General features: G+C 34.8%; 1 protein-coding gene and 1 non-coding gene across 4 annotated transcripts; one reads left to right on the top strand and one right to left on the bottom strand.

Annotated features, from left to right (window-relative positions):
- Nucleotides 1–81: 81 nt before the first annotated feature.
- On the bottom strand, nt 82–25,324 carry LOC117330280 (WASH complex subunit 4-like). Of its 3 annotated transcripts, none has more exons than XM_033888460.1 (35): nt 25,201–25,255; nt 23,261–23,400; nt 22,679–22,844; nt 22,314–22,381; nt 21,759–21,841; nt 21,364–21,406; nt 20,983–21,086; nt 20,306–20,426; nt 19,953–20,070; nt 19,553–19,680; nt 19,082–19,242; nt 17,471–17,588; nt 17,141–17,266; nt 16,768–16,875; nt 16,444–16,534; nt 15,649–15,704; nt 15,256–15,335; nt 15,010–15,115; nt 14,574–14,690; nt 12,409–12,577; nt 11,954–12,108; nt 10,625–10,804; nt 9,393–9,482; nt 8,619–8,663; nt 8,396–8,504; nt 7,405–7,558; nt 7,071–7,134; nt 6,552–6,635; nt 6,183–6,279; nt 5,703–5,797; nt 5,421–5,522; nt 4,891–4,984; nt 4,372–4,419; nt 3,820–3,849; nt 1,042–1,156 (listed from the first exon to the last, which is right to left on the bottom strand). In XM_033888460.1, the coding sequence occupies exons 1-34, from the start codon at nt 25,253–25,255 to the stop codon at nt 3,842–3,844; spliced, it is 3,483 nt and encodes a 1,160-aa protein (XP_033744351.1). In that variant the 3' UTR covers nt 1,042–1,156; nt 3,820–3,841. The 3 variants fall into 3 exon arrangements, with proteins under 3 accessions (XP_033744350.1, XP_033744351.1, XP_033744352.1); XM_033888461.1 differs by having other exon boundaries at nt 1,074–1,156; nt 3,806–3,849; XM_033888459.1 differs by lacking the exon at nt 3,820–3,849 and having other exon boundaries at nt 82–1,156; nt 25,201–25,324.
- A 173-nt stretch (nt 25,325–25,497) lies between these two features.
- Nucleotides 25,498–25,569, top strand: Trnae-uuc. Its single transcript has one exon. It is a non-coding gene; the product is annotated as a tRNA-Glu (tRNA).
- The last annotated feature ends 2,365 nt before the right edge of the window (nt 25,570–27,934 follow it).

Below are 27,934 nucleotides of genomic sequence, written 5' to 3'. Positions count from 1 at the left end.
TCATAAAAATAACTTCTGTTTTTCTCTTTGTTTGTATTACCGCTGCTATCAACCAAAGCGAAAATAAACACACTAAAAGAAAATTGTTTAATAATTTAATAGCTCGATTAATATATAAATGTAACATATTGCATTCCTAATCCTCCCATGGGAGCTATCAATTTTGGGAAAAGAAGTCACATTGCACTATTCACCATGTAAAATCTGTACTGTTTGAAGCAGTCTTATTTTCTGTCCTAGGTAATTTGATCACCACGCTCTTTAATACTGTACATTACACAGTGAATGACTGATATCAAACTAGAGGATGATTATACTAATGACATTCAGTTCATACCACACATTCTTTACATAATTGTTTAAACGACACTTTCTAGTAATGGTCAAAATAAATTTCTCAAATCATGGCTGAAACATGCAGACCAATTTATAGATGAAGCTTAGCTTATATGAAATAGATACATACTTTCAAAATTGAGTATTGGTCATGAATTAAATAACACAATTCTTAACATTGTTGTCATTTTCAAATTGTAGAGAATACAATGCACCAGAAAATTGCTACTTCACAAAGGACAAGTAACAGGAAAAATGAAGGAACACTAATTTTTGGTTATGGTTTGGTTGAAGTATACATATATCACAGAATGTTTAGATAGATTTTTACATGGGGGAGGGATTCATATTGACAGTTTTTAGCCTTTTTGTATGTTCAACAATATATATCCAGTTTGTATATTTAATAAACAAACAATGCTAATAACTTTTCCTTGTACAATCTGCTGACCCAAAATCCTTCCCTGTAAATCAATGTTTGTTCCTTCACATACTAATACGGACATTCCTCCTCTTTAATTCAGTAAAACATAATTGTATTTAAGCAAATAATCTTAGTTTATAGCAGTAAGTGTCGGTCATCTAGTTAATTAACAGTACTTAGCACCAACAAACACATCTGGTTCAAATTCTGTACTCAGACTGTCCTTCTACATTGGAGGGGGTGGTGGTGGAGGAGGGGGAGGGGGCGGAGGTGGGGGTGGTGGTGCCCCACCTGGAGGAGGGGGTGGAGGAGGTGGTGGGGGTGGGGCTCCAGATGGTGGTGGTGGTGGTGGTGGCGGCGCTGCTGTTCCTGAAGCTCCTGGATCTGGTGCAGCAGCTGAAACATATACACACAATAATGAATGTTTTTCACAAAAAAAGTATAAATCAAACAAAATATACATAATTCTATCATCAATATGTAACAAAAAAAGGCTGTAACACTGTTCTACGTATATACATGTATAGGTATTACATTAATCATGTTTTTTTTATTCTCACAAATTTTGGTTTTTAATGAGAGACTATGTAACAAAAATAGATATGTTGGACATATCTAATATGTATTAGTCTATATTCTGTACCTACTACAGAAGCCATCAACATGAGTATGTCGTTATTGCAAATGGTAGAACAGAATGAGAAACAGTATAAGAACCGAGTTCTGCTCAATCAATCTACAACTAATATTTTGCACAAAAATATTAACACAATATCTAGTTACTAGTGTAATATCAGAAACAATCAACAATTTGATGAAATCTTATATCTTCACTTCAAGCAGGATGTACAAATTGTTCGTGTGTTCTTTTATTTTTGGCCAATCAGAACAATACATTATGTTTGCTGCATTCACATGCATAGATTTTTTTGTTTCTAATACAGATAAAGCTACTTGAATTATCCAATGAAATTACAATGCAGCACTGTTGTCTAGCATCAAAAGGTATACAAAAATGTTTACAATCATACGTGAGTTATCAGATGTAACATATCATCCAGTATAAGGGGAATAACTCTCAAAGGTTTGTTTGATGGGTCTATAGCCCTGTAAACAGCCAGGGTCATTTTGAGGCGGGGGTCTCCTTGTAGATGTTGACTACCTCAATTAACACCATATTGGAGGCCAGTTGCATGTCATCCAGAGCAATTACGGTAAAGTTTCCTTACCCAAGGACATAGCCACAACAACACAGACTGGCCCGTTTCGCAGCTGTCTGAGAAACGCAAACCTACACAGAACGGGAACTTCAAACCACCCACCTCGGATCTTCAACCTGAGGTTAGCCCTAACTGACTGAGCTATTGTGACCCCTCACGATTCTCAACAGAAACTGCTGTTTTAGAAGTAGTTTTATTAATAGTCTTATACATGTAATAGGCATGTGAGAGGTAGCTTTTCCTTAACATAAATAAAGTCAAAGAATTAGAACTCTGGTATATCCTAAATCCTATACCACTTTACATGGCAATGAAATATGATTAACACTCTTCCAATTAACCAAAAATTACTATAACTTATCTATTATCTCAAATGATATAGTCTTTTGTTTCCTTGGATCATTAACATCTAAGAAGGTCATGTCAGTGCAAGTTCCCGCCTCTTTTCATGATAAAGTTATGGAAACTGTCGAGGGAGTAAGTCTGGTTGAGGGATTTAGTTTTTAGACTAACACATATTTGATAGTTTGAGGGATTTAGTTTTTAGACTAACACATATTTGATAGTTTGAGGGATTTAGTTTTTAGACTAACACATATTTGATAGGTTGAGGGATTTAGTTTTTAGACTAACACATATTTGATAGGTTGAGGGATTTAGTTTTTAGACTAACACATATTTGATAGGTTGAGGGATTTAGTTTTTAGACTAACACATATTTGATAGGTTGAGGGATTTAGTTTTTAGACTAACACATATTTGATAGGTTGAGGGATTTAGTTTTTAGACTAACACATATTTGATAGGTTGAGGGATTTAGTTTTTAGACTAACACATATTTGATAGGTTGAGGGATTTAGTTTTTAGACTAACACATATTTGATAGGATGAGGGATTTAGTTTTTAGACTAACACATATTTGATAGGTTGAGGGATTTAGTTTTTAGACTAACACATATTTGATAGGTTGAGGGATTTAGTTTTTAGACTAACACATATTTGATAGGTTGAGGGATTTAGTTTTTAGACTAACACATATTTGATAGGTTGAGGGATTTAGTTTTTAGACTAACACATATTTGATAGGTTGAGGGATTTAGTTTTTAGACTAACACATATTTGATAGGTTGAGGGATTTAGTTTTTAGACTAACACATATTTGATAGGAGACTATCTCCATGAAAATGTTGCCAGCGTAAAACAGTAATGTACAATGTAGTTAGATTAAAATGTTACTTGTCTTTGTAGAAGAATCAGATTCTATTAATGTGCATTACAAAGATTAGTGATTTAAAAGATAATATATAAAAGCACACATTGTCAAAGTTCTTATAACTATGTGTGAAACACAGGGACTTCGCACAAATTACCAACCACTTAGTCTACTGATACTGTAATGCATAATGTTATATAGGAACTATGGAATAATACATAACTATGTGTTGGAAGTTTGTGTCAAGTCCCTGTGAGGTGAAATGTCAGTAAATATACAAATGTGCACTTTGAAAGAAAAAGTTTACTATTAAGTTTTATATTATGATAAATGTCATTACAAGCATTATTAGGACAGTTATCATTGCTACAAAACTACAATGTCTTGATGTCCACCACAATCTGATAGGCAATAGGCTAACAGAGAGGCATGCATAGAAGATATTGATATGTATAGTAAGGTAAATATAAATCACGGCCTCCACAACAGACGTCAGGCATTGGACTATATATAGCAGGCATGTATAGATAATGCTAAGCTACTATATTATTAACAGAATATGAGAAAGAAAGTTACAAAACAAGCTATCTATGTTTAATACACAACACCAACAGGAAAAGCCTTACGGTGAGATTATCCTCATTTGTGTCATGAAGCTAAACAAAATAAGTTTTTTACTAAAATTACACATATATATATTTCAATTTTGAAAAACAATGCTTTCAAACATCAGTCTTACACTGATGATAATGTCCACTGATCACATGAAAATATCTTTGTTCTATATAAGAACAAAGGACTAAGGTTATCAACAAGTTTAAGAATGCTTCTTTAATTTTCTATTTATAGAACAACCTTCGGACCAGGTGCAGTGCAGCGTTATAACAGTACCTCATGCGAGACTAATCCAGCAGATTATTTTCCATTCACCTCAAAAGCCCAAATTAATTGAACTCATGATTACAACTGAAACTATAACTTTATATTTTTTGTCTTATAATATAGAATTCACACAGTACTTTCAGAAATGTCAAAAAGAACTTTCCATAAGTGGTCCAATATAATGTCTGATGAGGAAATACAAATGAACTGGGACATGGATATCAAGTGTTTAAAGGGTAATTGTCAGGTGGATAGAGATCTGGTTTCAAGGGGACGAACTTGACAGTTTGACATACCTGGCTGTGCTGGAGTTGTCCCGTCAGCCTGGCCTGCCTTAGCAGCTTCTGTACAAGTAAACATATGGGTACAAATATCCACACAAAATCAGGAGAATATTAGTTGATTCCTTGTATAATTTATGTAATACCTATTAATCAGGTAATTAGATATAGAACTTCCACAAATCCTGATAAGGTCGATTGCTACATGATTAATTGCTATCATGTTAGAAAGTCATGTACATATTCTCATGGATTTGATCTGTTACCTTGAGTGTAACTCCCAGATATTTTCGAGCAAATACTTATGATCACAGTTCTTTTAATAAAACATTAACATTTATTTAATGTATCCACTTGTGACATTTATATATGAAGATTGTAAAAAAAAAAAAAAAAAAAGACAGTAGTTTATAGCAGTGTGGGCTTGACATCCTGTATTTAGTTGTGTCTTGACCTTCAGTATTTGACAATGACACTAATTTTGACCTCTGACCCTACCATGACCTATGCTGATGCTGCCCTATAACAACCTACCTTTGTCCTTTTCCTCATTTTCCTCAGCAGCTGTACGGTCAGCTCGGAAGAAAATCCTGGCACTACTTAGAGAGTAGTATAGAAGATCATATTCCTGTAAATGTAAAATCCCATTGTTACTTCATATTCATAGTACATTATTTTCGTGACCCCATTTCCATATAATGTATATTTTAAAAACAATTCCTCGTTAAATTTTCATGTGTTTGAGGATATTTTTAAGGTTAGCAATACAAACAGTATATTAGACACTGTGTGATATGTATCATACATTTTAAAAAAACCTCTGCACAAATATTCTGATGTAATTTTCAGCCTTGTTCTGCGTACTCAATGTCTGTGTTGATTTGTAGGTATGGAGACTTATTTTTGTACTATGGCATGTAAACTGAAATGTAAAATTGTGTTTTCAATATAATGAAAGCCACTACATAATATATATTTTCATGATTTTGTTTGCATAGGGACTTACTTTCATACTCCTATAATGATTTGACAGAATTACATACTAAAGGGAGGTAACCTCTCACCTGTTGGCATACGTCCAGTCTTTTTACAGTAAGCGACATGGTTTGTTGTAGTTTCTCATCTGGTCGTGTTGATAAAGACTGCTGCTGTTTCATTACTTTATCCTTCGTAAAAATCAGTATGCAATGATGAACATTCAAAAAGGAAAGAGAACAAAATAAAACTTTCTGCATTATTGTCTTAAGTCCTTTAATATCTACTATCTACTGAGGAATAAGATATTTAAAGTCAGAAGAAAAAATAAGAACCCAACCACTAAATAGCTCTCTTTGACCTCTACTGACCTTTTCTGCCCTGTACTTGTCCTTGACAGACTGGAACCAGTGGAGAGAGTCAAACTCGTGATACTGGTCCAACAGTTTGAGGATGTAAGCCACACCTGTGGGGACAGTTATAAGAGAGCTTGAAGGCATGGGAACTTAAAAAACATATAGTGGGAACTTAAAAAACATATAGTGAGAACTTATCAGCACTGGTTTACAATCCAAATATCAGTAACAGCTAAGTAATCTTCCTATCCCTAACAACTAATCAACATGCAAGGATCCTTGAAAGAATATGATTTTACATTTTCCACATTTGATATTTGAAGAAAGTAGGCTTGGTAGACATATTAAACTTTTCAGTATTTCTGTAATTTTTTGAAAGTAGGCTTGGTAAACATAACTTTTCAGTATTTCTGTAATTTTTTGAAAGTAGGCTTGGTAAACATAACTTTTCAGTATTTCTGTAATTATTTGTCACATCATGTAAACAGCCATTACCCATTGCAAATCCATCATCTGTGAAGGCTGCTCCCACTTTGTTCTTACGGCTCATCTTCTCCTTGCAGCTTATAGAATGTTCTACAAAGTTTACAATCTGAAAAAAAAAGATTGTGATAAAGGTCGGTAACTAAGTGAGGACTTATGTTTGATCCGAAGTATACAATAATCTAAAGACTACAGTTAAAATGACGCATAATTTAGAGACGACTCAAATTTGTAGCTTATATCAGATGCAAAATTACAGTGTTATAAAAATATCTAAAACAAATTAAAACTTTGATTACAAATTAATATTGAGTTGTTCAGTTATCATCAAAGTCAAATTTAATTGTGTTTTAAAATTGAATTTTTAATCAAGCTATTTACCAGTGGTGGAAGTATAACAAAGAAGTTGCGTAAATGCATGTTCTTGGTATCTCTAAATTCTGGAGCGAACACATCCACCAGGAGCTGTCAAAGAGAAATATAAACTTTACTTTTAAATACTGTACAATTACAAATCAATAGACTTATCTGCAATTTTTAGAGTTCTCATTTCTCTAGCTTTGCTTTCTCTAATATATCCAGATTGTGAACTTTTGTCTATCATTTTGATAAGTATGTTTGTTAAGATCTCTAAGACATTTCCAGACTGTTCCACGGTGACAATGAATTACCAACGGAAAGGTTTTTCGGAAACATTAACAAACATGTAAGTGACATATGCTACAATTAATATTATTGTTAAAAATTGAATATTGAAGTTATCACTTTTAAGGATACACTCTACCATGCACATGCCAACATAACACTGACTATAGTTGGTGAGACGAAGCCTAGCTATAGGCAAGGGCATGTAGGCAGTACACTTGTTCAGCACCTATAAAAAGCATGTGTTAGACTGACCTTGAAATACTCTGTTCCTTCTGCAAAATTTCTGGCTAAATTCCCAACAACATTGTCAAGATTTCTAAAAAATAATTAAAAGAAATCATCAATATCATAACTTATAACAGAACACATAAAAAAACTGTACAAACACACCAGTAACAAAGATTTCCTTGTGATAGGCTTGTCTTAATCTGTTCATTTTACCACCTCAACGGAAATTGACCATGGTGCTACAGAAATGAAGTATACATGTGTTTTACTCAAGTTCTTTCCAGTAGTAAAAGGAATCTGAATAACAGTAAAACCGAGGTACAAGTTGTCAGACTTTCTCCTAACAGTGAACACTTACTTGGCAGCAACCTGGCACTCCTGTGACAGACCCTCCTCCTTACAGAGTTCCTCAAAGTTGACAATGTCCTCTAGATCGGGGATGAACCTGATGGCATTACTACAGCAATGAAGACCTCCAGACCTGATCATTCGAATGTAGCCCATTGCATTACCTGGCAACAAATAACAAATTCTCTCAATAATCAATAATGTCAATCTCTATGTAGCAACCAGGTAGATTTCAAATATTTCATTGTTGGTAGCCTCCATAGCCCATAAAGCTCAACTGTAGTACCAGTATGAAAGATTGGCCCTTACTTGGTGTTGAGGGATGGGATCAAAAGTAGACTATGGACTGAAGTATTTACCATTTTTACCTGACTTTCGAGTCCACAGAATGGCAGTTTTAGTTGTGCAAAATGGGATACCAAAGTCAATGACCACTCTTACTCTGTCCTAGTTGGGTCTGTCCATTTACAAGTAAATAGTTTAATCTCCAAATGCTGCTGTACATACATTGTATACAAAAAACTGAACAGGTTGGCGAGTCTGTGGTCCAACCAACAATGCAATCAATAGCTGTTTACAGACTTGACAAAGTGTAGATTTTGCTGATTGTGGACATGTATTGCTGCACATCACCTAAAAGAAGAGTTCACACAAAGCACCAAACTCAAAGAAGTCAGTTCACAAGCTACACTCACAACATTATAGACAACCTTGATTGGAAGCTGCTTCCATTTCCATGTGCTAAAGGTGAAAGCTCAAAAATTTGGTTGAATTCTGCTCAACAGGTTGAGAAAAGATTAGTTTTAATGCAAAAATGGTTGAAAAACCAGCGTAAAATAATTCCAACATAGTTCTTTACACCAGGGGAGGTAATGACTGTCCTAAGGGGTCAACACCAGGTGGAGATATACACTGAAGGTCAGATCTGTGTGGGAGGGTTTTGAGCTCATTCCCCGACACTTATAGGTGACTTTTTTCTACATGATGGCAGCCTCTCATACCTATCTGACTGATGGTGACCCTGAACTGATCCAGGTAGCTATCCCCGTCCGGCAACAGGCCCAGCTTCCGTATCCCTTTGTTAAACTTATCAGCCTTCTCAAATGGATACTGAAACAACATATATGTGTCATAATTCATAACTAAAAATATACAGTTGATAAGAAGAAACAGTTTCACAATTCTAACCTATTAAACCAAAAAATGGCTGAAAGTTTCACATACCTTTTGGTCTGTATGCATGTGATTTTCTTTGAAATATTTCCAGTCCTGAAATAAATGAACAAATTGTACGATATACTCACTGGGCACAACAGAGCATAAAACAGGCATCTTTATAGAACATATTGAATTTCTGATCTGTCCATTGCATTTATATTCAATATGTACCATATTGTGTTTTACTAGGTATACAATATAATCTACAAATTGAAGTTGTGTAATTCATATTGACAATTAATGCTAGATCTTGACATGTAAATGATTACCAAAGTTTTTAGATCTTCTACAATTAATGTTGTATTATATACATACAGTTTACTAATTCAGACAGGTCATTTGGAAGTCTGGAAGGTTTTATAAGGAAGTGTCATGAAAATTTAACTTGAAATAAACCATAAATACTTGGTAACATTACAACACTAAATGAACAGCAAATCCAGATGTCCTAATGAATCTTTTAAGTCTGGATTACAATTGTTCACTGATCATGAACTATGTGGAACCTACCTTGATCAGTCTCGACTTGATGTGTTCATCACACATGAACTGTATGGAACCTACATTGATCAGTCTCGACTTGAGGTGTTCATCATACATGAACTGTATGGAACCTACCTTGATCAGTCTCGACTTGATGTGTTCATCACACATGAACTGCGTGGAACCTACCTTGATCAGTCTCCACTTGAGGTGTTCATCATACATGAACTGTGTGGAACCTACCTTGATCAGTCTCGACTTGATGTGTTCATCATACAAGAATTGTGTGGAACCTACCTTGATCAGTCTCGACTTGATGTGTTCATCATACATGAACTGTGAGAAAATGAAAAACTTCTTCCTCAGGAACTGGTAGGTGAAATTGACCTGTAACAGGAAGTAGAAAAGGTAACGTCTCATTAATTACCAGAGGATAAAGCTCACACAAAGTCTTTCTTATTGTAGAAGGATGTATGTAGGCTTGATAACATATTAAACTGTAGTTATAATATTCAATACTTTTAATGCATTACATGCCTCCCATTCATTTTATATCAGTTTAAGTGGAGATAATTTTAATTGGAATAACTCCTATTGACTTTCTGATGAGTCGATGTATATCACAGATGTTTATCCAACTAAAGATTTTCATCACAATTACTAGACAAGTGGCTCATCACAGTTACTGAGATTCATCACAATTATTGAGGATTCATCACAATTACTGACAATTCATCAAAATTACTGATGATTCATCACAATTACTGACAATTAATCACAATAACAGAGTATTCATCACAATTACTAGACAAGTGGTTCATCACAATTATTGAGGATTCATCACAATTACTGACAATTCATCAAAATTACTGATGATTCATCACAATTACTGACAATTAATCACAATAACGGAGGATTCATCATAATTACTAGACAAGTGGTTCATCACAATTATTGAGGATTCATCACAATTACTGACAATTCATCACAATTACTGACAATTCATCAAAATTACGGAGGATTCATCATAATTACTAGGGTACTGATGACTCACCAGTTACTGATGATTCATCACAATTACAGATGATTCATCACAATTACTGATGATTCATCACAATTACTGATGATTCATCACAATTACTAGACAAGTGGCTCATCACAGTTATTGAGGATTCATCACAATTACTGACGATTCATCACAATTATTGATGATTCATCAGTTACTGACGATTCATCACAATTACCGAGGATTCATCACAAATATTACTGACGATTCATTACAATTACTAGACAAGTGGTTCATAACAATTATTGAGAATTCATTACAATTACTGAAGTTTATCACAATAACCGATTGATTATTCATCAAAATTACTGACTATTCTTCACAATTACAGAGGTTCATGACAATTCTTGATCATTCATCATGATTACTGATGAGTCATCACAATAACTAATGAGTCATCACAATAACTAATGAGTCATCACAATAACTGTTGAGTCATCACACTGAGAGATGATTCACTTACAGTTGTGTTCATGATTCCTGTGCCGTGGGTCCTGATGGAGTTGGCAATATGGCGGATGTTGATAGTGTTGAGATGTTTGTTATTACTGGAGCATTCCACGAAGATTTGGTTGTTGAGGTTGTACAGGTACTTGGAGACAAACACATGGATGTTCCTCATAATCTCCAGCACATCAAGACCCTGGGGTAGAGAACCAGATCTATGTACAGAGTTATGTACAGGACAGAAGTGACTGCTCTAATTAATCTAATTAACGTACCTACACACTATACAAGAGTGAACACTATATGCGAATATTTACGGTATAGGGATTAAATACTTGGAGAAACAGATTTCTATGAGAGAGGTTCAAATCTACAGTGGAAATGCCTTTTTCAGTATTTTCCATGAATTTTTCGAGGTATTACCGGTATGACTGTCAGATTTTTTTCGCTAGATTCCCTTTTTGTCAGATCATACCAACTATGCAATCCAATTTTGTTACGATTTCATACAGGGTAAAAACTCACATCAGTTAGTCCACCGTTCCAGAGACTAAGGCATATAACTGTCGGTTTGGAACTTTCTCACTCAAACAATACAAGTGTGTGAAACAAACAGATGTCTATTGGTATATGTTCATCCATCATTCTATATATTTCCCAGTTGTTCCAGAGTGTGACTAAATAGATGTCTGAATCAGTCACCTGTCCATCATCTTACCTGTTCCAAGGTCTGACTAGGTAGATATCTGAATCAGTCACCTGTCCATCATCTTACCTGTTCCAAGGTCTGACTAGGTAGATGTCTGAATCAGTCAACTGTCCATCATCTTACCTGTTCCAAGGTCTGACTAGGTAGATATCTGAATCAGTCACCTGTCCATCATCTTACCTGTTCCAAGGTCTGACTAGGTAGATATCTGAATCAGTCACCTGTCCATCATCTTACCTGTTCCAAGGTCTGACTAGGTAGATGTCTGAATCAGTCACCTGTCCATCATCTTACCTGTTCCAAGGTCTGACTAGGTAGATATCTGAATCAGTCACATGTCCATCATCTTACCTGTTCCAAGGTCTGACTAGGTAGATATCTGAATCAGTCACCTGTCCATCATCTTACCTGTTCCAAGGTCTGACTAAGTAGATATCTGAATCAGTCACCTGTCCATCATCTTACCTGTTCCAAGGTCTGACTAGGTAGATATCTGAATCAGTCACCTGTCCATCATCTTACCTGTTCCAAGGTCTGACTAGGTAGATATCTGAATCAGTCACATGTCCATCATCTTACCTGTTCCAAGGTCTGACTAGGTAGATATCTGAATCAGTCACCTGTCCATCATCTTACCTGTTCCAAGGTCTGACTAGGAAGATGGGACTCCACCATCACCAGGCCGTATTTCTGTTCAGCCATGTTTTTCATTTCTCCGTAAGTTTTCCAGTCATGTAGTGCGACTGTAGTCAGATTGTAGAAGGTCATGTTGAGGTAGTGTTCCACGTACCCTGTCAAAAACAAAAACATCCTATCAACTGTCCCACATACCCTGTCAAAAACAAAAATGTTCTATCAACTGTTCCACGCACCCTGTCAATCAAAACAAAGTTCAATCAACTGTTCCATGCACCCTGTCAATCAAAAAAATGTTCAATCAACTGTTCCACGCACCCTGTCAAAAACAAAAATGTTCAATCAACTGCTCCATGTACCCAGTCAAATATACAACATTCCTCAACTATCTCATATACCCTGTGACAGCATTCTATCCTCTTTTCCACAAGCTGCCTTTCTGATTGGATACTTACTTTTAATACTGATGTATCTATCAAACAATCTGATTGGATGGACCTTGAGGAGGTTGGATAGGTCCTTGAAGCCGACTTTGAAAGGGTTCCTGTCATCCAGTTGTAGGTGTGAGTGTATGTGGAGCCGAAGATCGGTCTCTATTGCCCGGCACAGTGGATCCAACAGGTGCTGAAATGTGAAAACAATATGTCCAGTTTTCATGGAAACAACTCTCAAATTGAAAAAATGAAATAAAAAATACCTTAAATTGTTTTGTTTTCACCTATCATCATGATTAAAAAATATACAGTGGAACTTCGTTAACTCGAACTCGGATAACTCGAATACCCCGCTTAACTCGAAGTACCTCGTCAGTCCTGGCCGAATTCTCTCTTTATCTTAGTAAAGAAAACTCGGAAAACTCGAAGAACTCGGATAATACGAAGTGAAAATTTGGTCCCATCAATAAAAATCCTATTTGAAATGATCGAATAACTCGAAGTATAATTTTCGTCGATCGGTGGTAAACGCCGACATTTTTTAAGAGCTAAATTCCGTTTGTAATACTGAACATATCGGCACTACTAACCTACATGCTATTATAAGTGTTTCATAAATTCATAAAGAAATTGTCGGTTGAATCTTATAACAACATGTCTTGGTGATAAAAAGTACTGCTTTACTTACATCAGGTAATTTCCTAAGGCGGTCGCCGATATTAGTACACACGATAGTCAACAACTCATCTACCCGTTCGCTCAAGCGGAACTAATCTCTGACACACCGGTAGATCTACCCGGCTGATGTTTTTACAGGTGTAGAAATGAAACAGTCACCGGCGCCTATTAAATCTTTAAACTGCTGAAACTATAGCGTAATTACTGCAAAGGTGTTCAGAGTACAACTGTAACGGTCAGTGCTGTCTATTAAATCGGATAAAACGCCAGCTCAGTTACAGTAACATTTTATACGCACATGCGCAGCCTAACTTCCGGTGCTAATACACATGGAAATGGCGTGGTTATCAATAAAAAGTAAGTAGGCCGATCAAACAGTATTTTATATGTCCAATAAAAGGTAATGGTTCTGTTACGTTTTGCATGCAATCTGTGTTAAACTCAAACGGTTACTGGGTATTTGATTTGACATGAATAACTTGTTAGTTTGTCGAATTCCTTTTTATCGTTTACCTTTTGCAAACATGACTTGGGACATCAGATCGTTCTTGAAGTGACTAAGTGAAAGAAACTTCATCGTGACTGTATATCGGCAAAACTACACCAAATTACAAGTAACATAACGAAACATTACATATATATTTACATGTATTGACCAGTCTTCACACTAAACTGATGAGCGACAGAGCGAAGTTATAATGATTATATAATGTTGACAAATATTGACCAAACTTTTCACCAAAAATGATAACTCGCTTAATTCGAACACTCGGATAACTCGGAAGTTTTTTCGTGGTCCCGTCGACTTCGAGTTAACGAAGTTCCACTGTACTCTTGTATATTTACGATTATTTTCCTCCAACTCATTATTATCATACAAATAATAAATACCAACCGATTTTCAACATACAAAAATAGCTGGTGTAATATTCCAGGTAAAAGAAACTTTCATATAATGTTTTTTCATTACACACTTAACAGTGACATAAATTTAAACAGACTGTTTTAGTGAGGATATATCCTAGATCCTGTGTTTAAGGTCATGTATTCTTGGAAATGATTTAGAAATAACTGTAATTTTTCTTTTAAATTAATGTGAAATTTGCAGAATTATTTTTCTACCGCAGTGTGTATGAAATTATTATAGAAGACAATCCTTGACACACAAACAATACTAGAACACCCCCAGAACCTTTACGTGATAACCTGGTATATCCATTGTTAAAATGTTTGGGTTTTTTTTTTACTAATTATTATGCTAGCTTGATGATAAGTTATTTTTATTTGTTTTTTTATTTTCGTGTAATAATCATTGTACTTGATAATATGTAATAATCATTGTACTTGATAATATGTTATAATCATTGTACTTGATAATATGTTATAATCATTGTACTTGATAATATGTTATAATCATTGTACTTGATAATATGTAATAATCATTGTATTTGATAATATGTTATAATCATTGTACTTGATAATAAGTTAAATATGTTTTAAGCTTTTACCTCTTGTATATTGCTGTAGATTTCCTTGTCAAATATGTCCAACAATTCTTGAGGTGAGGTGAGGTGTCGGACTGTTGTCATTGGGGGAACACAGTCCCTCAGAGCACCAACCATATACTGGCAAGGGATAAAAGGAAAACCATTAATACCTCCCTACAATCTTGTACCAAGTGTCGAGGAACAAAGAAATGTCATCAATATCTCCCTCCATTCATGTAAATGTCAGGGAACAAAGGAAAAGTCATCAACATCTCTGAGTCTTTATCAACGCACAAGTTAATTATATAACAAAAAAAATGTTCTCTCAGATGTAGTCTTCTCTGGCAAGATATGTCGTAGTTCTGATCTAAAACGACGGGACTAAAATGACGCTTGTCTAAGTAAAAGGACGACAACACTAAGGAAAATAAAACAACACTATAGCTACAGTACTTACATGGATCCTGTGGGTATCCACAACGTTTTCCAGCATATCCGTCAAGTAAATGGGGAAGATCACGCGATGCCAATACACAAAACTACAGTCGCACGACCGTCGTACTCTACAAACAATGAAATAATGATATTTCTAGATCTTTTAAATAAAAGTTCAGAGCATCCTCAAATAGATTAGTATATGTTGATTTAAATAATATAAAAGGAAGTTCAGCAGAGGTATTACTCCAGAAATATAATAACCCACCTCTCTCTGAGATCACAGATCATCTCTAGCTTCTTCAGGTTGGCATAAAGAATCTGAACCTCATCATCCTTGAAGGTTCTCTGAAAATAAACAATGTTGAACCTTTTATAAATGTAAGTAAGAGGTGAATAACACTTACCAAAGTAAACCATGATGATTAACCTACACAGATCCCTAGGCTGGTTCACCATTAAGTTAGCACTGAGACAATACCACACAGATAGGATTGAAACAGGATTGTACAGGGAATGATTGATAACAGGCCAAGCAAGTTCAGAGGTCACCAGAAAACATGCATATAGATTATACAGGAGTTTCCATTTATTTCAGTTTTACCAAAATTGTTATTTCAGTGTATTTCTATGATGGAATAGGAATACCTCTCAAACTCACCATTTTAGTACCCACTGCTAATGACAAATGTGCGATGAGCCGTCGCTCTTTGGTACCTGAGAAGGGAACCGAACATTCAATGTAAAAAAACCATGACAAACAATAGTGCTGTCACTCTAGGTCTTATGATTCCAATGCCGTGTGACTGACTGTGGTAATTTATAGATAGCATTCACTCAAAACAGCAATAAAACTGCTGTTGTTATATAATTATGATGAAAGCAAAAATTACAATACATTGCAGAGAAATGCATTAAACATAATATCCAAATATATATTCATATTCAGTGAAGACCAGGGCGGACAGAACATCTGATACTTACCTGGACCATTCATGGCGGTCTCGGCGAGGACCAGCGCGGACGGAACACCCGATACTTACCTGGACCATTCATGGCAGTCTCAGCGAGGACCAGGGCTGACAGAACACCTGATACTTACCTGGACCATTCATGGCGGTCTCAGCGAGGACCAGGGCTGACAGAACATCCAGTACTTACCTGGAACATTAAAGGCAGTCTCAGCGAGGAACAGGGCTGACAGAACACCTGATACTTACCTGGACCATTCATGGCGGTCTCAGCGAGGACCAGGGCGTACGGAACACCTGATACTTACCTGGACCATTCATGGCGGCCTCAGCGAGGACCAGGGCTGACAGAACATCCAGTACTTACCTGGAACATTAAAGGCAGTCTCAGTGAGGACCAGGGCTGACAGTACATCCAGTACTTACCTGGACCATCCATGGCAGCCTCAGCGAGGACCAGGGCTGACAGAACACCTGATACTTACCTGGACCATTCATGGCGGCCTCAGCGAGGACCAGGGCTGACAGAACATCAAGTCTCCTCTCACTGTATTTCTTGTCTGACATTATCCTTTTCTGAAAAACAATTACAAATAATTATGCAGTAATATTTCAACATTTGATTTATTATTAAAACTATTTCAACATTTGATTAACAATTAAAACAAACATAAATAAATAAATAAATTGTATGTACTTTTCATACATACCAAAGTATGAAATTGACATTTAAAACAGACTGCTTTGAACAGGAAGTGAACTGTCACTTTCCTTTTGTTATGACCAGTTAGACTCTGGGTGATACTAACCCTGGCAGTTCCTATGGAGCTTAGGATCAGGAAGCTGAGGTGCTGGATGATGTGGCTCAGTGACTCAGCTATCAGCATGGTCCTCCGGTGGAATGTATGTTCAATGGCCTTTATACAAAATATTATCATTTTATTAAGTCTTTACATTACTGCTATATATCAGTCCACATAAATATCTCAGTATTGTATATCAGGTAAAGTTGGGCAGACAAGTAATCCTGGGAGTTCAATATTTGTGTTTAGGTGAATTATTCTTATTACTGAAAATAACTAAAATCACTTAATGCAGTCGAAAAATAATGAACATCTCTGTAATAGTTAACCTGTTAATTAAATGAAGCCAACTTCAAAAGAAAGAAGAAAATCATTGCACCTTTAAAAGTTCTGTGAGGCGACAGAGACAAAGTACAGCTGTCTTGGTCATCGGCTTCTGTAATGCTACATGTAGATTCATCACGGTACGAACCAGGTGGTTAATATTGTAGGCATACAGAAGGCCCTGTCACAGAGAAAACATTGTTTAATTAAATATATTATCAACACATTATAAATATTAGGCATACAGGTGCCCTGGTCACAGAACAAATAGTGGTTGAAAGTACGGTTTACCAATTATTGACATTATTCTTGCAAAAAACATCAAGTAATTTAATTTTGATATAAAACGCAGATTTATATAGAACGACTTATAATGAGAAATAACCTGTATGAATAGGACACAGCGATTGTTAAGATCCTCCATAAGTGTTCTTCCTCGGGTCATGGACGATTCCATCTCCACCATCCAAGCTGACACACTGGTATGGAAGTTCTGTACGTCTCTGTAGGGATAAATGAGTACAGAAACATTTACTTCATATAGATACTATTATCCACAAATGAAAACCGTCAGTTTTAATATATTAAGCTTACAGTAGTTCACAAGTAAGCCTTCACCAAGCTGTATAACTAAACTTTTATGCAAGATGATTTCAGTACACATCCATCTGCTCTCATTCCGATGTTTAAACTGATTAACAGGAAGCAACTACCACAATCTGATTGTAAATCAATTCTGAGCATATGCCAGTAATGTTAGAGGTTCAATGCAGTGAGAAACTTTAAACAGGTGCCAGGTAACAGTTCAGTTGTGTCGTCACAATAATGTCATAATAAAACAGCCGACCAGAGGATTCTTATGTTAGAGGAGTATTCTGAACAGAGACAAGAAGATATGATAGAAGTTATATGACAAAACCAATATGATATTTAAGAGTGTTATGTTTCGATGACTACACTGTCGTCGTCATCAGACTAATGACCAATGTGAAGCATACTAGTACGACTACACTGTCGTCGTCATCAGACTAATGACCAATGTGAAGCATACTAGTACGACTACACTGTCGTCGTTATCAGACAAAGCGTACTGTCTTGTACTACATAAGACAGTACTAGTACGCTTCACGTTGGTCATTAGGCTGATGACGACGACAGTGTAGTCGTACTAGTACGCTTCACATTGGTCATTAGGCTGATGACGACGACAGTGTAGTCGTACTAGTACGCTTCACATTGTGTAGTCGTACTAGTACGCTTCACATTGGTCATTAGGTGATGACGACGACAGTGTAGTCGTACTAGTACGCTTCACATTGGTCATTAGGCTGATGACGACGACAGTGTAGTCGTACTAGTACGCTTCACATTGGTCATTAGGCTGATGACGACGACAGTGTAGTCGTACTAGTACGCTTCACATTGGTCATTAGGCTGATGACGACGACAGTGTAGTCGTACTAGTACGTTTCACATTGGTCATTAGGCTGATGACGATGACAGTGTAGTCGTACTAGTACGCTTCACATTGGTCATTAGGCTGATGACGACGACAGTGTAGTCGTACTAGTACGCTTCACATTGGTCATTAGGCTGATGACGACGACAGTGTAGTCATTGAAACATCACATTCTTAAATATCATAGTGGTTGTGTTATATAACTTCTATCATATTTACTTTACCAGACTGAAGAAAATGTTCAAAAAACACTAAGATTTTCAACCAGATTAATCCAGACTTAGACATAGGTAATTATCTACTCCTCACCTTGCCAGAATCCAGACTAAGACATATAGGTAATTATCTACTCCTCACCTGGCCAGAATCCACTCCTCACCTGGCCAGAATCCAGACTAAGACATATAGGTAATTATCTACTCCTCACCTGGCCAGAATCCAGACTAAGACATACACCTGACGCGTACTGTAGGTAATTATCTACTCCTCACCTGGCCAGAATCCAGACTAAGACATAGGTAATTATCTACTCCTCACCTGGTCAACATCTGGTTACGACTCTGGAGCCAGGTCTGATACTGAGTTTTGACCGACATCTGAGCCTTCTTGTCCAGGGCCTTGACCATCTGAGGAAGCTTGTTCAGTAGAAATGTTGTCGGAAACCAGATAATGCTTCCTATGAGGTGTACACCGGGAATCTGTTCACAACACATCAAAATAAACTGATTATTTACACAATCAATCCTAACAATGTGTTATTAACAGAGCTGTACTTGTCCGTCATCCCTTTCTTTATGAAGTTTTCTTGTCTTCCTTTTTCTATTTTTCATTCTTTTCTCTCATAACTGTCAGAAATACACCATAAAGCTCTGACTTTACAGTTTTACTTCTGTGATCTTGTGAAACTGTTTCTCATAACTGATGCCTGATTCTGGTATGAAAAATTAAGTAGTTGTTCATAAAAATATGATTTTTGAGGTTAAATCCTCACAATGGCACACTGCTGACCTTTTTATGAATGTCCCAGAGAGATTTGAAGACTTTCCTGTCGATTACTCTGAAGATCTGGAAGTGTAAGACGTACAGACCACACAGTCCTACGAACTTGTATCGCTGATCCGTCTCATTTGATTCTCCTGTCCGGGTAAAACAACAAATTAGTTAATGAATGACACAACCATGCCACCCAGAGCCTACAAACTTGTATCTCTGATCCGTCTCATTTGATTCTCCTGTCCGGGTAAAACAACAAATTAGTTAATGAATGACACAACCATGCCACCCAGAGCCTACGAACTTGTATCTCTGATCCGTCTCATTTGATTCTCCTGTCCAGGTAAAACTACAAAGTTGTGTACATATGGAAAGTATCAGACAGTTTTAATGACTTTCTAGTTCATCAACTTACCTATCCGAGTCTCCAGATCTGTTAAGTAATCTCTGATGTTGACATTAAACTCGTCTAGGAACACAGAGTTTTTTGTCACAGACACGGTATTGCTATCAAATGATTGCTCCACACAGTTCTGCAGGACACAAGAGAAAAATATTTGTCACCATTAACATCAATTTGTCATCAATTAATCTTTAATTCTTATTATATCTTTGGGTTCAATATACATTTTGCCATAAAAATCAACATACATTTTTGTACTTTGTAAATAAGATCAAACATCAAAACCATGCAGTTATTTAATAAAGACGTGATTATCTCTAAATGATAATTATTTGTTTTTTTTGTTTTTTTTTGACTGCCATTACCTGGAATATGAGACCATCCAATAACTCTCCCTCTAACTTCATGATGAGTTTTTCAAATTGTCTTAGTTTATCCCCAGGAATAGAAAACTTCCCGGGATCATGATGCACAGACTTCAACATCCTGAGAATAAAATACATACAAAATATAAAATTAATAAAATACATACGAGATATAAAATTAATAAAATACATACGAGATATAAAATTAATAAAATACATACAAAATATAAAATTAATAAAATACATACGAGATATAAAATTAATAAAATACATACGAAATATAAAATTAACCCAAGAAAAAGAATAAAATAACTGTAAAATCAGGGAATTAAAAAAAAAAAAAAAAAAAAAAATGAAAATCTGTCAGGTGTGAAATACCAGTTTATTATATGGCATAACATTGACTAACTACTTCAAGTCCAGACTTTATACATTTCATGTAAACAAAAATTGGCCTTTACCACATATAAAATGGATCACTTCTTAAATGGATCACAACACTACTACTACACTCCAAGTACAGTCATACTTCCTGTTCTGTATCAGAATTACTTCCCTTGTCTATACGACTGCGTAAAGATACGAAGAATCCAACAAGTATCTGATTTACTCCCTGTGTATGACGCTTATCAGTTGTGCATAATAGCCAGCCTTCTCTGTAAACCGAGAGTGCCTACCTTTTGTAGAGCGTCCAATGATCCTTGAGGGAGGCATGATTATCAACAATCTCATCCAGTGTGATAAGTACTCCAAGGACTTCTCCCAACTCCTCAAACACAGCCTACATAAAAGGAACTTATCCTCGTAAAGTTATTCTTTATCTAGTTTCACGACAAATATTCAAGACAATTTATATCATAAAAGATATTAAACTTACATCTGTACTGAGACAAGAAGCTGAAACCCCCACAACATAAGCAATATTTATGATAAATAGTAAGTATACTTTCGACTATAAGCTTTAAACATATTTAATTTTTAAGATACAACAGAATTAATATGGAATTATTAACACTGATTAACATAATAATTAAGTTCTAATTGTAAAACTAAATTACCTTGAAATGGACATCTGTAACATCAATAAGTTTAGGTCCTCCTCTGTAAGGTGAAATGTGTCATTTAATAGTATGAAGTGTTATTCTGAATATTTCTTCTTAATTATTATATCAAACTTGAAAAGGGTTATCAATATATCTTTAACATTACCACACAGTATTTTAAAAACAAAACTGATTTTAGAAATAGCCTGAACAATAAGTAAATATCACAACATTATTTGCAAGGACTTTATCAACACTTCTGACTAGATTTTTTAAGAAAGATGTACAAATGTACCAATTGATTTGATTGGATACTATAAAATAATGAAATGTGAAGAGTTATTTGATTGGATACTATAAAATAATGAAATGTGAAGAGTTATTTGATAGGGTATACAACACAGACTCACCGTGAGAGTGAATACAGACAGGCAAACTGATGAATCACATTCCTCACAACTTCATAGCAACGGTTCACAAAGCACGACAGCTCCTGTGAGATTTTAAAGTATCACATGTACCCAAGTATCAATTCATACACTAATACCTATTATACAATACTGGAACACTGATTCTTAATACAGAATTATAAGCCTGAAATACATTTCTGCTAATATGCCAGGTTGGGAAATCTTTTATGTTTAATAAGGTTAAATGGATAAGGAATCTTGACTTTAACAGCCCTTCTAGGAAAAGAACTTGATTATACACACAATAGGGATAGTCATATATACATAGAGTATGATGGATTAGTTTAAATAGAAGTGTTTTTTAGCCTTACCAATAAACAACAGCTATTTTTGTATATTGACATGGATGTTTTACTAATTTTATATGGTACATATTTGTTAAGATGTAAATGAATAGATATTTTTTCCCTGATCACAAGTAGTGATTCTCAAAGTAAACAAAATGATGTTTACTAATGATTCAAACCTGTGTTATATTATACAGGACAAGTTTACCTGTAGAAGGGGCATCAACCTCCCCATCTGTAGTTGGGCGTCACCATCTCCCAAACCATTCTCAGGCTCTGTAAACATTAAGTAAATAATATTATAATTTCTTATAATCAATTAAAAACAATTTTTCAGCTCAACAAAAATACAATCATTCAGGCTTAAAATTGTTCTTTTAAAATCTAAATAATCAGACTTTAGATACAGAATTTTGCATTTCTGCAATGCATTAGATTAGTGATGTTAAAAACCAAAATGTGAATGGTCAATTAGTCATTTATTATATAAAGCCTATTAAAGGTAACAGTTTTGTTCCAATAAAATTAGAACAAATCTGGTATGATTATTTATATAATGAATACAAATCTCACCGCCTTCTCCATAGAACAGCAAGGCATTGTAGAACTTTGTGTGAGCCTCATGCTGCAGTGCTTGCATCTCACAACATAGTGAAGCCAGCACGGTGATGATCTTGTTGAAGATCTTGTTGTCAGTTTTAATAAGTTGTAGCAGGTTAGTTTGTTCATAGGGTAACAGCTGCAATACAAAGCACCATTAAATCTTAAAGTAAATTATTGTTACAGTATTTACTCCTCCTTGAAGAGGGATTAATACCCTATAGGAGCAAACATATTTTGTATGTCCTCAGAGCTCTAAATAAAGACTCATTAGAAGTATTTAACCTAAAATATATTTAACAAACACACTAACTATATATAAAAATCAGCTGAAGTCTACTGTTAAAACAGACCATAATCGCAGGCTCTAAGTTCTGACCTTTTGCCTCTCTGACTTTCTTAAGCTTGCTTATGAACAGCAGACTAAACTGCTACTGGTAATACAGAATTATATCAAAATAAGCTGACTACAGATTATAAAATGTAAACTACATCTACCACTTCTTCCAGACTCAAAAGGTTAAGTGCAATTGGACCTGGAAAGCAATAGCTTACCTGTAAAGCTATAGGATCAAGTGTCATATCCCATGAATCACCAATAGATTCGTCCAAAGCACCCTCAATTTCCTTCAGCTGGGAAGCATACTCCTCCAGAAATTGTCCATACTTTTTCAGTTGTAACTCCCCAACAATTTCTATCCAATGTAATTAAGAAGAGGTATTAACCCAATGTGAGACTGTCACAATTTTGCTGTTAAATATATTATTTTACATGGTGTGTATACAACAGCTCATAAGGGCTTCCATACAAAATGTGACAGGTTGAAAGAGGATAAATTCAGCTTTCAACACATTCGTCAATTCTGTACATGTAGAAGGCTAAACAGTAAACTTAGCATAGAATATCCACGTAATTGTATAGGAATTAATCTGAGATACGTGATACCGTATGGCGACAGAAGAACTGTATTATCCGATCATTTCAGAGAGCTTATATTATAATCTTGTGAAACTGTTACAATATTATCATTGTATTATAGTATTGATCTATGTCATGCAAGGCTTGGTTTTGTTCAATGATCAAAATATTGTTGTATTGATAATTTTCATGATGAAAACGACTATTTATTTCTTACAAAATACACATTTTTATTTAATGAAACTTTACTATATCATGTATTATACACAAACAATGTGAAAAAACCTTTGATTTTGCAGAAATAACTCTTGAATGTTGCTATGGCATGCATAATCACGTATGGCGTATTTTAGTGTAAATTGCTTCAAACTGGCTACGCAAATAAGACCGATTTTCTTACAAAGTACACATTTTTTTTACAGAACCTGTAAAAGGCATATATACCAACGCAAAAAAACAAGTCATTTTGTGTATATATCGGTTACATTTTGCTACGGCATGCGAAAACCCCTATGGCGTGTATATTTCCCTATGCCATATATTGATGTAAAACCATAGATAAACTGTCTAATTTGAGCTTTGTCATGTTGTTGTTTTTTTAAACAAAAAAATCCTGGCATGACATAGATAAACACAAATGCAAAGATATTATTGTAACTGTTTCACAAAAAAAAACCCATTTCAGATAAGCTCTCTAGCTAAATTCTTTAGTTTTACATTATACACAAAAAGGCATGTGAGATAACCAGACATTGGTAATTATATAAGCATGTGGCTAACCCTAGCTGCGATAACGTAGCTCTGGACGACGGACGGACAATTTCTGACAGATGGTTGTCGGAGAGCAGTACTAGTGTAGGCAGTGTACGTAGGCAGGGTATGAATATTCGTTCTAGGCTAACCTGTGCAGACTTGTTCTAGGTTTGTCAAGTAGGTGTGTCTTGACACAGAAAACCCGGTTACCTGTGCACATGCATTGCCATTCAGACCAAACGTTCATCGGCTAGTCAACTTTTCTCAAATTTTCATACAATAGTTTTTTGCCAATTATTGATCAACACCAGTCATTTATTGATATCAACTAGTTGCCATACATATAACAGTTATGATTATACTATTTTAGGATTCCGTTAATATATTTGATGATATAATATTGAATATTTATGTTGACGTAATATTGGGAGTACACGGCCGTTTTCGTTTTTGCGGTCCAAACAGTTGGAGCAGTGTTGTCGTTTATGAAATAAAGACGACGACGGACCTGGTGATTTTATATTGTTTCCAGACGAGCCTTGACAAAGAATTCCAAAGCCTGTATTAACACCTGAAGGTCGGTCTAGATATATGTTTGAAATATTACATTTAAAAACTGACGAACCGGTTTGTCCGCATAAACGAACAGGCCCCTTGTGTCACATGTGAACATCATCACGCAGACTTTCACGTTCAGTAACGTCACTGTAATAGAATGTGTTGTAAATAAACGTTGATATGACATCTGTCCCTGACTTTTGTCACGATTATATGAATCATTAACCAGTGATATTGTTATATCTCATCTCTCCCCCGTACTTACTCAAAGATCCATCATCGAACTTGTCAAACTCCCAGTCCACTGTAGTGGACGCCATTTTGGAAAAACTCCCCGGTCACATGATGACAACACTTCCGTAATATAGAACGATCACATGACTTAAATGAAGATCTAACCATATTTCCTGAAAATACGTGTACTATTGTTTTATTTAATAAAATATCATATTGGTAAATATCTGAATTCCTTAAAAATAATCGCATGAAAAAATATGAGATTTCCTTATGGTTTAATCGAAGTGTTAGTTCAAATATTTTGTAGTGACGCTAATTTATCAAGTCCGATGTGGTCTAGTGGTTAGGATTTCTGGTTTTCACCCAGACGGCCCGGGTTCAATTCCCGGCATCGGAACATTTATTTTTCTGTTTTTACCCTATTGTTTTAAACGCACTTTTAAAACACACGCGTTTGGGCAACTCTTAATATTTGTAATTCGTTCATAAAGTAAAAAAAAAATCAAAAAATCAATGCCTTCATTATTTTGAAAATGGACCCATATGTACAACTATAATTTATGTATGCTGAAATTGCATTGGAAGGAAAGTTGATCCTGGCCATCTTTCCAAATTTACATTTACTTTTTCCTAATTCATGAATATTTTGTTTCAGACAAAAAACCCATGTTTTGTTTGACCTTCAACACTCCGTGACTATATGTCAATTTATGGAAACAGAGAAGTTATTAATTATCAATGAGTCATAAAAAGCCTTTTCATTCCTATTTATATAATATTGAATTTAGAACAAGAGGCCAATACATCAATTTCAATTCATAGTTGGGGGTTGCAGAAAATGAACACAAAAACTTTTGATTTTATCCGATTTTAACTGGGTTGACAGAATTTTACCTACCAGTTTAAACGGAAACATGTTTAAAAGTGTGTGGAAATAATAAGAGAATGTTCAAATCTGTTCTATGTTCAAAATTCTGACAAGTCGAAAATGCGATACTTTGATGACAGTTTTAAATTTATTATAATCATATTAATATTAGTCTCCTCATGGTGGGAAAGTTTTCTAAGCATAATTATGTTTTCAACTTTGGACAAAATCTGGAACGACCTTGAACATCTTATGTATAGACTTGTTTTACCACTATGTATTTCAAATATATATTGATGTGGATATAGATACAGCAATGTGATTAATGGATGTGTCCATCAATATCCTATTAAATCCTAAAATGACCAGAAAAGTGAAATTTTACCGACAATCAACGTACATTATGTATATGTATTGTTTTGACATGATTTTGTGGACACTTCAGATCAGGGAACAACAAGACTGTTTTGATATGTATAATTAATATATTTATTTTTTAAAAACATGCAACATTTTAAATAAATTGATGGATTTCAAAACTGTTGGAATGCTTATATAATAAATTCCAGTAAACAGAAGAAACCATTTCAACAGGACTTTTTTACACAATCCTTTGAAAAGTACCAGGGTACGTTTCTTTCAATACTGTTCACAATTAAATTCAAATACTTGTTTCAATAAAATTGGCAAGAGTTTCAAACCTGTGTATTTGCACTTTTAATACATTTATATAATATCTAACAATGGGATCAACTTTCCCCAAACTAGTGATTGCAAAATAAATATCTTATTATTTAACAACATTGCCTGTGTAACATTAACAGACTGTGTACATTTGTACAATGCATTATCTTGTAGTTTGAAGGAAAATTTTGACAAATGGAATTTGAGTATTTAAGCATATGTATGTAAATTACATTGACTAGATATCTAGCATATACAGTATAGTTGTTAAATTTTACGGGGTTAATATTTCATGATTGTTCCATTCGGACCAAGTTCATGGTATCAAATTTTACACAACACCACCTTTAATTGTACCTAGTGTTAAATTTTGTTTAAAACCACCTTGCAAATATTCTAACCTTAATATAACATTTGTTTGTATATATATTCTACAGTGAACATTTATACAACATTTGTTTGTATATTCTACAGTGAACATTAATACAACATTTGTTTGTATATTCTACAGTGAACCTTAATACAACATTTCTTTGTATATTCTACAGTGAACCTTAATACAACATTTCTTTGTATATATAAATATTCTACAGTGAACCTTAATACAACATTTGTTTGTATATTCTACAGTGAACCTTAATACAACATTTGTTTGTATATAAATATTCTACAGTGAACCTTAATACAACATTTGTTTGTATATATAAATATTTTACAGTGAACACTTATACAACATTTGTTTGTATATAAATATTCTACAGTGAACACTTATACAACATTTGTTTGTATATAAATATTCTACAGTGAACACTTATACAACATTTGTTTGTATATAAATATTCGCTGGGTATTTATTTTCGCGTTATGTTTAATGACTGCAAATAAAGCGAAATGAATGCCCAACCAGTATTACTGACTATGCAGTATAAGAGATTTGATATTCCAGATCAAAACTCATGCCTGGCATGCTCCCTACAATCACTCCATATATGAGAGCTACAATCTTTTGCTAAAACAAAATAATTTGAAAACTCCACATTACACAACCCATCATACATTTAGGCCACTTTTGGTTGATTCTTGTCCAAAACAATAACAATGAGAAAATTTGAGCATTAATGTTATACATGTAAATGTATCTTCATGATTGTCACAATCTCAATACTAAGTTCTTTTAAATACTAAATATTTATACTTCTATTATGAAACG

The sequence above is a fragment of the Pecten maximus genome, chromosome 7 (genome assembly GCF_902652985.1).
Source record: "Pecten maximus chromosome 7, xPecMax1.1, whole genome shotgun sequence".
In the NCBI taxonomy this organism is placed as follows: Eukaryota; Metazoa; Mollusca; class Bivalvia; order Pectinida; family Pectinidae; genus Pecten; species Pecten maximus.
Note: the sequence above shows the minus strand (reverse complement) of the source record. Positions and strands in the feature narration are given on the sequence as shown.